This window comes from Prionailurus viverrinus, chromosome B4 (assembly GCF_022837055.1).
Source record: "Prionailurus viverrinus isolate Anna chromosome B4, UM_Priviv_1.0, whole genome shotgun sequence".
Classification (NCBI taxonomy): Eukaryota; Metazoa; Chordata; class Mammalia; order Carnivora; family Felidae; genus Prionailurus; species Prionailurus viverrinus.
The window spans coordinates 64,446,246-64,460,981 of NC_062567.1; the positions used below are offsets into that span (position 1 = coordinate 64,446,246).

The following is a 14,736-nucleotide window of genomic DNA, read 5'->3' on the forward strand; positions in this document are numbered from 1 at the left end:
GACACCCCAAACCCAGCAGCTGAAGAGAAATGATAAAGATCAGAGCAGAAATAAACAATATAGAATCTAAAACAGTAGAGCAGATCAATGAAACCAAGAGTTGGTTTTTTGAAAAAATAAAATTGATAGACCTCTAGCCAGGCTTCTCAAAAAGAAAAGGGAGAGGACCCAAATAGATAAAATCATGAATGAAAATGGAATTATTACAATCAATCCCTCAGAAATACAAGCAATTATCAGGGAATACTATGAAAAATTATATGCCAAAAAACTGGACAACCTGGAAGAAATGGACAAATTCCTAAGCATCCATACACTTCCAAAGCTCAAACAGAAAGAAATAGAAAATGTGAACAGACCCATAACCAGTAAAGAAATTGAATCAGTTATCAAAAATCTCCCAACATATAAGAGTCCTGGACCAGATGGCTTCCCTGGGGAATTCTACCAGACATTTAAAGCAGAGATAATACCTATCCTCCTCAAGTGGTTCCAAAAAAATAGAAACGGAAGGAAAACTTCCAGACTCATTCTATGAAGCCAGCATTACTTTGATTCCCAAACCAGTCAGAGACCCCACAGAAAAGGAGAACTACAGGCCAAGATCCCTGATGAACATGGATGCAAAAATTCTCAACAAGATATTAGCAAATCAAATTCAACAGCATATAAAAAGAATTATTCACCATGATCAAGTGGGATTCATTCCTGGGCTGCAGGGATGGTTCAACATTCGCAAATCAATCAATGTGATACATCACATTAATAAAAGAAAAGATAACCATATGATCCCGTCAATAGATGCAGAAAAAGCATTTGACAAAATTCAGTTTTCTTAATAAAAACCCTCAAAGTCGGGATAGAAGGAACATACTTAAACACTATAAAAGCCATTTATGAAAAGCCCACAGCTAATATCATCCTCAGTGGGGGAAAACTTAGAGCTTTCCCCCTGAGATCAGGAACACGACAGGGATGTCCACTCTCACTGCTGTTGTTTAACATAGATTGGAAGTTCTAGCATCAGGAATCAGACAACAAAAGGAAATTAAAGGCATCAAAATTGGCAAAGATGAAGTCAAGCTTTTAATTTTTGTAGATGACATGATACTCTACATGGAAAACCCGATAGACTCCACCAAAAATCTGCTAGAACTGATACATGAATTTAGCAAAGTAGCAGGATACAAAATTAATGTACAGAAATCAGTTGCATTCTTATACACTAATGAAGCAACAGAAAGACAAATAAAGAAATTGATCCCATTCACAATTGCACCAAGAATCATAAAATACCTAAGTATAAACATAACCAAAGATGTAAAAGATCTGTATGCTGAAAACTATAGAAAGCTTATGAAGGAAATTGAAGAAGACACAAAGAAATGGAAAAACATTCCATGCTCATGGATTGGAAGAATAAATATTGTTAAAATATCACTACTACCCAAAGCAATCTACACAGTCAATGCAATCCCAATCAAAATGGCACCAGCATTCTTCTTGAAGCTAGAACAAACAATCCTAAAATTTGTATGGAACCACAAAAGACCCCGAAGACCCCGAATAGCCAAAGTAATTTTGAAGAAGAAAACCAAAGCAGGAGGCATCACAATCCCAGACTTTAGCCTCTACCACAACGTTGTAATCATCAAGACAGCATGGTATTGGCACAAAAACAGACACATAGACCAATGGAATAGAATAGAGACTCCAGAATTGGACCCACAAAGGTAAGGCCAACCAATCTTTAACAAAGCAGGAAAGAATATCCAATGGAAAAAAGAGTCTCTTTAGCAAATGATGCTGGGAGAACTGGACAGCAACATGCAGAAGAATGAAACTAGACCACTTTCTCACACCATTCACAAAAATAAACTCAAAATGGATGAAGGACCTGAATGTGAGACAGGAAACCGTCAAAACCCTAGAGGAGAAAGCAGAAAAAAACCTCTCTGACCTCAGCTACAGAAATTTCTTACTTGACACATCTCCAAAGGCAAGGGAATTAAAAGCAAAAATGAACTATTGGGACCTCATCAAGATAAAAAGCTTCTGCACTGCAAAGGAAACAATCAACAAAACTAAAAGGCAACTGACAGAATGGGGAAAGATATTTGCAAATGACATATCGGACAAAGGGCTAGTATCCAAATTATATAAGGAACTCACCAAACTCCACACCCAAAAAATAAATAATCTAGTGAAGAAATGGGCAGAAGACATGAATAGACACTTGTCTAAAGAAGACATCCAGGGGCGCCTGGGTGGCGCAGTCGGTTAAGTGTCCGACTTCAGCCAGGTCACGATCTCGCGGCCCGTGAGTTCGAGCCCCGCATCGGGCTCTGGGCTGATGGCTCAGAGCCTGGAGCCTGTTTCCGATTCTGTGTCTCCCTGTCTCTCTGCCCCTCCCCCGTTCATGCTCTGTCTCTCTCTGTCCCAAAAATAAATAAACGTTGAAAAAAAAAAAAAAAAAAAAAAAAAAAAAAGAAGACATCCAGATGGCCAACAGGCACATGAAAAGATGCTCAATGTCACTCCTCATCAGGGAAATACAAATCAAAACTACACTGAGATAACACCTCACGCCAGTCAGAGTGGCTAAAATGAACAAATAAGGAGACTGTAGATGCTGGAGAGGATGTGGAGAAATGGGAACCCTCTTGCACTGTTGGTGGGAATGCAAACTGGTGCAGCCACTCTGGAAAACAGTGTGGAGGTTCCTCAAAAAATTAAAAATAGACCTACCCTATGACCCAGCAATAGCACTGCTAGGAATTTACCCAAGGGATACAGGAGTACTGATGCATAGGGGCACTTGTACCCCAACGTTTACAACAGCACTTTCAACAATAGCCAAATTATGGAAAGAGGCTAAATGTCCATCAACTGATGAATGGATAAAGAAATTGTGGCTTATATACACAATGGAGTACTACGTGGCAATGAGAAAGAATGAAATATGGCCTTTTGTAGCAACGTGGATGGAACTGGGGAGTGTTATGCTAAGTGAAATAAGTCAGGCAAAGAAAGACAGATACCATATGTTTTCGCTCTTAGGTGGATCCTGAGAAACTTAACAGAAGACTGTGGGGGAGGGAAGGGGAAAACAAAGTTACAGAGAGGGAAGGAGGCAAACCATAAGAGATTCTTAAAAACTGAGAACAAACTGAGGGTTGATGGGGGGGTGGGAGGGAGAGGAGGGTGGGTGATGGGTATTGAGGAGGACACCTGTTGGGATGAGCACTGGGTGTTGTATGGAAACCAGTTTGACAATAAATTTCATATTAAAAAATAATAAATAAATAATAACAAATAAAAATGAGACCAAGTTAAACACAAAGACAAAAATAATTTAATTGTTAATTTATATGTATCATTTCACATTCTATAATTGTTTATTCATGATGATAGCAAGGTTATATTACTGTAAATTATTTTTTAGATGTGGCATATTGCTTTTTGAATTAAAAAAATTTTCAATATAGTTACCATATGTTTCAGTAGGACCATATAGTAATTCAACAATTCTTTACTCAGTTTTCATAAAGATAAATATATTTAATTCCCTTCACCTATCCCCCCTGGTAATCATCAGTTTGTTTTCTATAGTTAAGAGTCTGTTTTTTTTTTTAATTTCTCTTCTTGTCATTTGCTTTTGTTTCTTAAATTCCACATATGAGTGAAATCATATAGTATTTGTCTTTATCTGACTGACTTACTGCACTTAGCTTTATACCCTTTAGGTCCATCCATGTTGTTGCAAATGACAAGATTTCATTCTTTTCTATGGCTGAATAATATTCCATTGTATGTATATACCACTTCTTTATCCATTAATCTGTCTATGGACACTTGGGTTGCTTCCATATTTTGGCTTTTGTAAATAATGCTGCAATAAACATAGGGTTGTATATATCTTTTAGAATTACTGTTTTTGTATTTTGGGGGTAAATACCTCGTGTTGCAATAACTGGATCATATGGTAATTCTATTTTTAATATTTTTAGGAACCTCCATACTAACACTAATTGTTTATTGTGGTTTTGATTTTAGACATCTGATAGGTAAGGTGATAGCTTATTGTGGTTTTGATTTGCATTTCCTTGATGATGTGTGATGTTGAGCACCTTTTCATGTGTCTGTTGGCCATCTGTATGTATTCTTTGGAGAAATGCCTGTTTATGTCTTCTGCCCATTAAAAAAATTCTTTTTAACATTATTTATTTTTGAGAGAGGAGAGAGAGACAGATTGTGAGCTGGGCAGGGACAGAGAGAGAGAGGGAGAAGCAAAATCTGGAGCAGGCTCCAGGCTCCGAGCTGTCAGCACAAGGCCTGATGTGGGGCTCAAACTCATGAAATGCAAGATCATTGCCTGAGCCAAAGTCGGATGCTTAACTGACTGAGCCACCCAGGTGCCCTGTCTTCTGCCCATTTTTAATTGGATTACTTTTTCTAGTGTTGAGTTGTATAAGTTCTTTATATATTTTGGATACTAACTCTTTATCAGATATGTCATTGCAAATAACTTCTTCCATTCAGTAGGTTGTCTTTTAGTTTTGTTGATTGACTCCTTTGTTGTGCAGAAGCTTTTTATTTTGATGAAATCCCAATAGTTTATTTTGTTTTTGTTTTCCTTATCTCAGGAGACATAGCTAGAAAAACATTGCTTTGGCCAGAGAGATTATTGCCTGTGCTCTTTTGTAGGATTTTTATGGTTTCGTGTCTCACATTCAGGTCTTTAATCCATTTTGACTTTATTTTTGGGTATGGTGTAAGAAAGTGGTCAGTTTCATTCTTTTGCATCTAACTGTCCAGTTTAGCCAACATTTTTTGAAGAAACTGTCTTTTTCCCATTGCATATTCTTCTTTCCTTCATTGAAGATTAATTGACCTTATCAGCTTGGGGTTTATTTCTGGGCTCTCTGTTTCATTATCTGTGTGTCTATTTTTGTGCCAGTGCCATACTCTTTTGATTACTACTCCTTTGTAGCATAACTTCAAATCTGGAATTGTGATTCTTCCAGTTTCATTTTTCTTTTTCAAGATTGTTTTGACTATTCAGGGTTTTTTGTGGTTCCATACAAATTTTAGGGTTATTTGTTCTAGTTCTTGGAAAAATGCTGGTGGTATTTTGATGGCATTACATTAAATCTGTAGATTGCTTTGGTTAGTACAGGCATTTAAAAAATATTTATTTGGGGCACCTGGGTGGCTCAGTTGGTTAAGCATCTGGCTTCGGCTCAGGTTATGATATTGTGGTTTGTGGGTTTGAGCCCCGCCATCGGGGCTGTGCTGACAGCTTGGAGCCTGGTTCAGATTCTGCATCTCTCTCCCTCTTTGCCTCTCCCCTACTCACACTCTGTCTCTCTCTCTCTCAAAAATAAATTTTAAAAAACATTAAAAAAAAAATTTGTTCTCCTAATCCATCAGTATGGCATATCTTTCCAAATGTTGGTGTCATCTTCAATTTCTTTCATTAGTGTTTTATAGTTTTCAGAGTATAGGTCTTTCACCTCTTTGGTTAAGTTTATTCACAGATACTTTATTTTTGGTGCAGGTATAAATATGGTTGTTTTCTTAATTTCTCTTTCTGCTGCTTCATTATTAGTGTGTAGAAATGCAACAAGATACCTGTATATTGATTTTGTATCCTGTGACCTTATTGAATTCATGTATCAGTTCTAGTGCTTTTTTGGTGGAGTCTTTAGGTTTTCTGTATGTGGTCTCATGTCATCTGCAAATAGTGAAAGTTTTCCTTCTTCCTTACCAGTTTGGATACCTTTTATTCCTTTTCTTTGATTGCTGGCTAGGCTTCCAGTTTTATGTTGAATGAAAATGGTGAGAGTGGACATCCTTGTCTTGTTACTGACCTTAGGAAAAAGCTCTGTTTTTCACCACTGAAGTATGATGTTAGCTGTGGGTTTTCTATATATGGCCTTTATTATGTTATGTTCCCTCTAAACCTACTTTGTTGAGGGTTTTTATCTTGAATGGATTCTGTACTTTGTGTACTTGAATGGATGCTTTTTCTGCATCTATTAAAATGATCATATGGTTTTTGTCCTTTGATTTATTGATGTGATTTATCACATTGATTTGTGAATACCGAACCACCCTTGCATCCCAGGAATAAATCTTGATTGTGGTGAATTGTGTGTGTGTGTGTGTGTTACTGGATGCAGTTTGTTAATGTTTTGTTGAGGATTTTTGCAATTAATTCATCAGAGATATTGGCCTATAGTTCTTTTTTTTTTTTGACAGTGTCTTTATCTGGTTTTGGTATAGGGTAATGTGGGAGTCATAGAATGGATTTGAAAGCTTTCCTTCCTCTTCTATTTTTTGGAATAGTTTGAGAATTGGTATTAATTGGTATTAATTGGTATTGACTCTTCTTTAAATGTTCAGTAGGATTGGGGCACCTGGGTGGCTCAGTCGGTTAGCATCCGACTTCAGCTCAGGTCATGATCTCACAGTCTGAGTTCAAATCCCGCGTCGGGCTCTGTGCTGACAGCTCAGAGCCTGGAGCCTGCTTCAGATTCTGTGTCTCCCTCTCTCTCTGCCCCTCCCCTGCTCATGCTCTGTCTCTCTCTGTCGCAAAAATAAATAAAAACATTAAAAAAAAAATGTTCAGTAGGATTGACCTGTGATACCATCTGGTCCTGGACTGTTGTTTTTGGGAATTTTTTGATTACTGATTCAATTTCATTGCTAGTAATTGGCCTGTTAAAATTTTCTATTTTGTTCCCGAGTCAGTTGTGGGAGGTTGTATGTTTCTAGGAATTTATTCATTTTGTCGAGGTTGTCCAATTTGTTGGCATGTAACTTTTCAAAATATTCTCTTATAATCCTTTGTATTTCTATGGTGTTGTATTTTTTTTCCTCCTCTTTCATTTCTGGTTTATTTTAAGCTTCTCTCTGAGGCACCTGGGTGTCTCAGTCAGTTAAGTGTCTGACTTCAGCTCAGGTCATGATCTCGTGGTCCAGGAGTTTTAGCCCCACATCAGGTTCTCTGCTGTCAGCCTGCTTCGGATCCTCTACTCACCTTTCTCTGCCCCTCCACTGCTCGTGCTCGCTCTCTCAAAAATAAACATTAAAAAAAATAAAAATAAAAATAAAAAAATTCATTGTTAAATTTATTTTTTGATGAGTCTAGCTAAAGGCTTATCAATTTTGTTGATCTTTTCAAAGAACCATCTCCTGGTTTCGTTGATGTGTTTTATTGTTTAAGTATCCATTTTGTTTATTTCTGCTCTAATCTTTATATTATTTCTTCCTTCTACTGCTTTTGGGTTTTGTTCGTTCTTTTTCTAGCTCCTTTAGGTGTCTGGTTAGGTTCTTCACTTGAGAATTTTCTCCTTGAAGTAGGCCTGTATTGTTATAAACTTCCTTCATAGAATAGCTTTTGCTGCATCCCAAGGATTTTGGATCATTGCTTTTCCATTTTCATTTGTCTCCATGTATTTTTTGATTTCCTTTTTGATTTCTTGGTTGACCCATTCATTGTTTACTAACTTGCCATTTAATTTCCATGCATTTGTGTCCTTTCCAGGTTTTTTTCTTGTGGTTGATCTCTGTTTTCATAGTGTTGTGGTTGGATAAGATGCACAGTATGGCTTCGATCTTTTTGAACTTGTTAAGACTTAATTTGTGGCCTAATAGGGGATCTCTTCTGGAGAATGCTTCATGTGCGCTTTAAAAGAATATGTATTCTTCTGTTTTAGAATGGAATGTTCTGAATTTATATATTAGACACATCTGCTCTACTGTATCATTCAAAGCCACTGTTTCCTTGTATTTCTGTTTGGATGACTTTTCCATTGATGTAAGTGGGGTGTTAAAGTCCTTTCATATCATTGTATTACTATCAGTTACTTCCTTATGTTTGTTATTAACAGCTTCATGTATTTGGCTGCTTCCAGGTTTGGTGAATAAATATTTATAATTGTCATATCTTCTTATTGGATTGTTCCCTGAATGGTTATACAGTGTCCTGTTTTGTGTCTTGTTGTTACAGTCTTTGGTTTAAAGTCTATCTTATTTGATATAAGTATTGCTACTCTGGATTCCCTCTCCCCCCCCCCCCCCCACATCTGTTTGCGTGTTAAATGTTTCACCATCCCTTCATTTTCAGTCTGCATGTGTCTTTAGGTCTGAATCATTTCAGCTATCTCTTGAAGGCAGCATACGGACGGGTCTTGCTTTTTATCCATTCCGTTATCATATGTCTTTTGATTGTAGCATTTTTAATGAAAATATCATGCTACTCCCTTCAGGCCTGTGAAGTTTGTGCTGAAATATTAGCTGATGAACTTATGGGATTTCCCTTGTACCAAACATCTTTCTCTTGTTTTATTATTTTTTTTTAAATTAAAAAATTGTTCATTTGGGGAGGGCGATGGGCAGAGAGAGAGGGAGCGAATCCCAAGCAGGCTCCATGGCTGTGGCTTGATCCCATGAACCATGAGATCATGACCTGAACTGAAATCAAGAGTTAGTATACTTAACTTACTGACCCACCCGGACACTCTCTTGTTGCACTTAAAATTCTTCCTTATAACTACTTTTTGCCATTTTAATTACTGCATGTCTTGGTGTGGACCCCCTTGGGTTTATTTTGTTGTCAAGACTCTGTGCTTCCTGGATCTGGATTTCTGTTTTCTTCTCCAGTTTCAGGAAGTTTTCCACTATTATTTCTTTAAATAAATTTTCTGTCCCCTTTACTTTCTCTTCTTCTGAGATCCCTGTAATGAGAATATTATTACAGTTAATGGTGTCCCTGGGTTCCCTATTTCCACTTTGTATCATTTTTCCCATTCTCAAATTCTTTCCATTACTCTGTCAATCGATCTCTTCTTCTGCTTCATCTAATCTATTTATTCCCTTTAGTGTACTTTTGTTATTGATTTCTTCATCTCTGATAGGTTCTTTTATGTTTTCTATCTCATTGCAAAGAGTCTCACTGAGGTCCTCCACTCTTTTCTTGGGTCCAGTGAGTTATCTCTAAGATCAATGTTTTAAATTCTCTATCAGGCATGTTATTTACCTACAGTTTGCTTAGGCTTCTTGCCATGATTTTGTCCTGTTCTTTCATTTGGGACATATGCCTCTGTCTCCTCATTTTATCTAACTCCCTTTGTCTTTTTCTGTGTGTTAGGAAACTCAGCTACATCTCTTGCTCTTGAAAATAGTGGCCTTATTAAGAAGAGGTACCAGTACTTGGCACTTCAGGGGTGTCTCCCATATGTGTTGTGTGTGCCCTGCTGTTGTTGCTGAGCTGATGTTGCCTTCAGTTTAGTCATGTCCAGTGGGTCTCTTTGCTTGCTGTGGGCAGTGTTTGGTTCCTGTGCTGTCAGTGGGCTAGTCTGGGGACTCCTTGTGCTTGAGCTATGTCAGTCCAGGTGTTTGCCAGGGATGCAGTAGCACGGAACTGCAGGGCTCTTCCTTTTTCCTCCAACGAGAGGCTTTCATTAGTGAGTTGAGCCTGCAGTCAGGCCAGCCGTCTGTCCCCAGCTCTTTGCAGGAGCCACAGTCTGACTGGTGCGTGAAGTTATCTATCCCTGTCCCTGGGGCAGGAGCCACTTTGGGATGGCTGCTTTCACACTGCCAGGCTTGGGGCACTGCTTTAGGTAGATTGGGCCAAGAGTGGTTGGAGGGGGCAGATCCACACCAGCTGGCAGCAAGGTTTATGCGGGTCTGCTATAGAAGGGAAACCTGAAGCAGAGGCCTGGCCGGAGGGGGCATGTCTGCAGGAGAAGGCAGGGGTGGGGGGCAGTGGTAGCAAGTTAGGTAGGGAGTGTTGGTAGGTCCTGTTAGGGGGCTGAGGACAGAAATGGCTCATTTGTTTTTGGAGAAGCCTCCCAAGTGTCCCTGCCTCTATGGAACATGCTCTGAGACCAGTAAACAAATATCCCTCCTATATACCACAGGGGGTTTTTGAACTGCTTCTTTTGTGCTTTCTATGGGGCTGTTTTGTGTGCTCTTTTAGGGCAGAGACTCAGTTTCCCCTTGCCCTCAGCTCTCCTTGAGCCAAGCCCACTGATATTTTTAAAGTTCTAGGTTTTCAGACCTGCTTGGTTGTAAGAACTCACACAGTTCAGTCCCTCTGGTTTACAAAGCCAAATGTTACAGGGATCCTTTTTTCCCTTGTGGGATCCCTGACGTGAATGTTTCACTCCCCTCTCTGTACCTGTGGTGTCCCTCTCTCCAGTGGATAGTCTGGTGGTTTCCATTAGCTCTGGGCTGTGTCTCTGCCCTTCCTACCCTCTTTGAGGTGGCATCTTCTCTACATTTAGCTATGGAGAGTTTGTTCTACCAGTCTTCAAGGTGGTTTTCTGGGTTATTTACACTGATGTGAGTGTCATCTGGTTGTGTCTGTGGGATGAGGTGAGCTCAGGATCTCCCTACTCTGCCATCTTCCCCAGGAGTGTGGATGGCTTCTTTAAATTTTTTTTTTCAACGTTTTTTATTTATTTTTGGGACAGAGAGAGACAGAGCATGAACGGGGGAGGGGCAGAGAGAGAGGGAGACACAGAATCAGAAACAGGCTCCAGGCTCCGAGCCATCAGCCCAGAGCCCGACGTGGGGCTCGAACCCACGGACCGCGAGATCGTGACCTGGCTGAAGTCGGACGCTTAACCGACTGCGCCACCCAGGCGCCCCTGGATGGCTTTTTTAAAAGGCCAGTTTGTCAGGTTCCTCTCCACAGTTAAACATCCTTTTTTCTTTCTTTCTTTTTTTGTTTTTTGGAGGGAGGAAGAAGCCCGGTAAGCACCAGTGGTACATATGTTTAAGTGTGTTGATAAATGAACTCTACTATCTAGCAACTTGAAGGCTTCCCTATTGGCACCTGCACATTCCCTGAGATTTCTGAGCAAACCCACAAATAAACGTAATTTGTTTTGTTTTGTTCTGTTTTTGGTTTCTAAAGGTACAGCTGTCTTGGAGCTCCAGGATTTTCATGCCTGTGGTGAACACCTCTTGACAAGACTTCAGTGTCTTCCGGTCACTTGCCCAGTTGTTCCTTATGGTAGGAAAAGGCTTCTTAAAGCCCATAAAAAGGTACTGTGTCTGCCTCACCTGGAGTTTTAAAAATTGTATTTTACAAAGTTGTAGAAGCTTACTAGGTTTCCACTCAGTATGTGAGGGGCTTGGAAGGTCATACTCTATCCTAACATCAAGTAAAAAGGTGAACAAATTGAAAATCAACAACTCTTCCACACGAATAGTGAGGTCACAGGGCAAATCACTGCCCCTAAAATTGGAGACAGAGAGGAAGACACAGAGAATCTCAACTTACCTAACTAGGAAGTCAAGAGCAGACACTTCCATGGGAACCACTGCCAAGGTAGGAAACCTAAATTAATTGATGGGTTGCTACAAGCTCCATGTGGACAAGTCTGAGAGCTAAAAATTCCAGAAGAGTGCAGTCATAGTGAGGCTCCCTTACACTTTTTTTGCATTTTAGTTCCAAGAGCTCTCCCAGATTCTAACAGTGAAGATTGGAGAAAGATCCTCTCAGGCTTCTGGCAGGAGGAGGGGGAAAAGGAATCAATTTTAAATAGGCCAGAGCAAGTTCTTTTGAAGTTTTTTTTTTTTTTTTAATGTTTTTATTTATTTTTGAGAGAGGGAGACAGAGCATGAGCAGGGGAGGGGTAGAGAAAGAGGGAGACACAGAATCCTAAGCAGGCTCCAGGGTCTGAGCTGTCAGCACATGGCCTGATGAGGGGCTTGAACTCATCAATCACGAGATCATGAGCCAAACTGGATGCTTAAGCAACTTAGCCTCCCAGGCATCCCTTGCAAGCTGTTCTTTTTAACAAGGCCTGCCTTCAAGAGGCCTTCAAGAGAGCCTAATGTGAACTGGGCTTTATCAGAGCCTAACAGACCTGGGGAAGGGAACTACCCAACTCCAGCTCTCTCTAGCCATCCTGTCTCACCTAAGGGGAAGAAAAAAACTGAAAAGCACTTGTGAAGTTTATATCCCAGGAGCACAGGCTCTCCAAAAGACTGAGACCTACTGATAGGATAATGGAACAATTCCCCTCCTCCCACACCTTAACACTACATCACAGTTAAACATCCTTTTTACTGGAGTTTCTTTCTCTTCCCCAGTACATCATGTCCAGGTTTCAAGAAAAACTTACAAAGCAAACTAAAAGGTAAAAAACAGTTTGAAGAACAGCAAGAATCAAAACTGGACTCAGATATAGTAAGAATGTTGAAATATTCAGACTGAGACTTTAAACAACTATGACCAATATATTAAAGGCTCTAATAGAAAAAGTAGACAACATGCAAGAACAGATGGGTAATGTAAGCAGAGAGGCAGAAATTCTATGAAAGAATTTAAAAAATGCTAGAGATAAAAACATTGTAACAGTAACAAAGCATGCCTTTGATGGGTTCATTAGTAGACAGGACATAGTTCAGGAAATAATCTCTGAACTTGACAATATGTTAGTAAAAGTTTCGAAACTGAAAAGCAAGGAGAAAAAAGAATACAAAATTGAACAGAGTATCCAAGAACTGAGGGACAACTACAAAAGTTATAACATACTTGTAAGGGGAATATTAGAATAAGAAAGGGAAAGGAATAGAAGAAATTTTGGAAGTCATAAGGACTAAGAATTTCACCAATTAATGTCATATAACAAACCAAGGATCTAGGAAGCCCAGATAAATGCCAACAACAACAACAATACAAAACAAACAAAAAACACCCAGGCATGTCATTTTCAAGCTGGAAAATGAAAGATGAAAAATCTTGCAGTAAGCTGGAAGAAAAAAAACACCTTACTTATAAAGGAGTGAAGATGAACACTGCATCTGACTTCTCAGAAACCAAGTAAGCAAGATGAGAGTGGAGTGAAATATTTAAAATGTTGGGAGAAAAAAAACCCACCGACCTTGAATTCTGGATGCTGCAAAATTATCCTTCTAAAGTGAAGGAGAAGTAAAGACTCTTCTCAGACAAAAATTGAGGGAGTTTGTTGCCAGTTAGACCTGCCTTGCAAGCACTGTTAAAAGAAGAAAAGTTTTTCAGAGATAAAGTGATACAGGTGAGAAAGTTGGATCTGCATAAAGAAAAGAAGAGCAGTAGAGAAGGAATGAGTGTATAGGAAAAACTTTTATTTTTCCGATTCTTTATTGATTGAACAGATAACATGTTGCTCAAAATAATAATAGCAAAAGCAACAATGTATTCAATGTATGGCTTATGTACAAGTGAAATGAATGACACCAGTGACACAGCGACAGAAGGAAAGAATTAGGAATATTTGACATTCTAATGTACTTGCATCACCTGTGAGGGAGTGGAGTTATTTGAAAGTGGACTTGGGGGCATCTGGGTGGCTCATTCTGTTAAGCATCTGACTTTGGCTCAGGTCATGATTTCATGGTCCTGGGTTCAACGAGCCCTGTGTTGGGCTTTGTGCTGACAGCTCAGAGCGTGGAACCTGCTTTGGAGTCTGTGTCTCCTTCTCTCTGCCCCTTACCTGCTTACACTCTGTCTCTGTCTCTCAAAAATAAATGTTCAAAAAAATTGAAAGTGGACTTGAATTAGTTGTATATGTACACTGCAAACTCTAGGGCAACCACTAAAAAAAGTGAAAGAAGTATAACTGATATGCTAAGAGAGGAATGGAGTATAATATGCTCAATGAAAACCACAAAAGGTGGCAAAAGTAGAAAACAAAAATAGGAATAGAGAACAACGGCAACGAATAGAAAACTGTAACAAATATGGTAGATATTTCATCAGCTTAAATATCAGTGGTCTAAATACACAAATAAAAACCAGATTGTCATCGGATCAAAAATAAGACCCAATTATATGTTGTCTTCAAGAAACCCACTTTAAATATAAAGATGCATGCAGATTAAAAGTAAAGGGATGGAGAAGGATATACCATGCTAATATTAATCAAAAGAAGGTTGGAGTAGTTCCATTAATTTCAGCAGACTTCGGAGCAAGGAAGCTTATTAGGATTCCGTGGATTAAGTCATAAATGTAAATTTGGGCATGTTTTTGGAAATTACTGATTATTTTAGACTTTAAATTCCAACCCTTACACATTTACCTCTACATGTTATTTATCAGTTTTATCCAGTAGTTATGTTTTAGTTTCTAAGTCCATAACCAGTGACCCTGCAGGGGAAAAAAAATAGAAATTTTTAGGTAGAGGCCATTATAAAATTTTCCATGATAAAGTTCATTATAAAAAATATATATAGTAGTTGTTAAAAAAAGGACCTTGGAACAAACTTACCTGTTTGTTCTACCTTAATAGAAGTTACTTTACTTCCTGTGACTCAATTACTTTCTCATCAATACAATAATGGTAATGTACTTTTTATATAGGGTTTTGTGAGGATAGGATAATATATATAAAGTATGTAGCATATAAGTGTTACTATTATATAAAGAGGATATAGAAATAGTGTATTATAAAACATGCAAATTCCACCCCAATTTTGCTATCCTAGTATTTAATGATTTTTGTTATTAGATTTTTCCCTTTTTAAAAATGTTTATTTTTTTAAGAGAGCGAGAATATGTGCAGGCACATAAGCGGGGGAGGGGCAGAGAGAGAGAGGGAGAGTGAATCATAAGCAGGCTCCATACTTAGCTGGAGCCGGATGTGGGGCTCAATCCCATGACCATGAGATCATGACCTGAGCTGAAATCAAGAGTTGGACACTTAGCCACCCAGGTGCCCCAGATTTCCCCCT

The 14,736-nt window shown here is 38.8% G+C and overlaps 1 protein-coding gene across 1 annotated transcript in view; it reads right to left on the reverse strand.

Moving 5' to 3' along the window:
* SLC2A13 (solute carrier family 2 member 13) overlaps positions 1-14,736 on the reverse strand; it is a 427,568-nt gene that overhangs the window by 16,770 nt on the left and 396,062 nt on the right. Inside the window, exon 11 of the mRNA XM_047867635.1 lies at positions 14,085-14,152. Within this exon, the coding sequence (XP_047723591.1) occupies positions 14,125-14,152 (28 nt within the window). The 3' untranslated portion in view covers positions 14,085-14,124. The remainder of the gene's footprint in view (positions 1-14,084; positions 14,153-14,736) is intronic.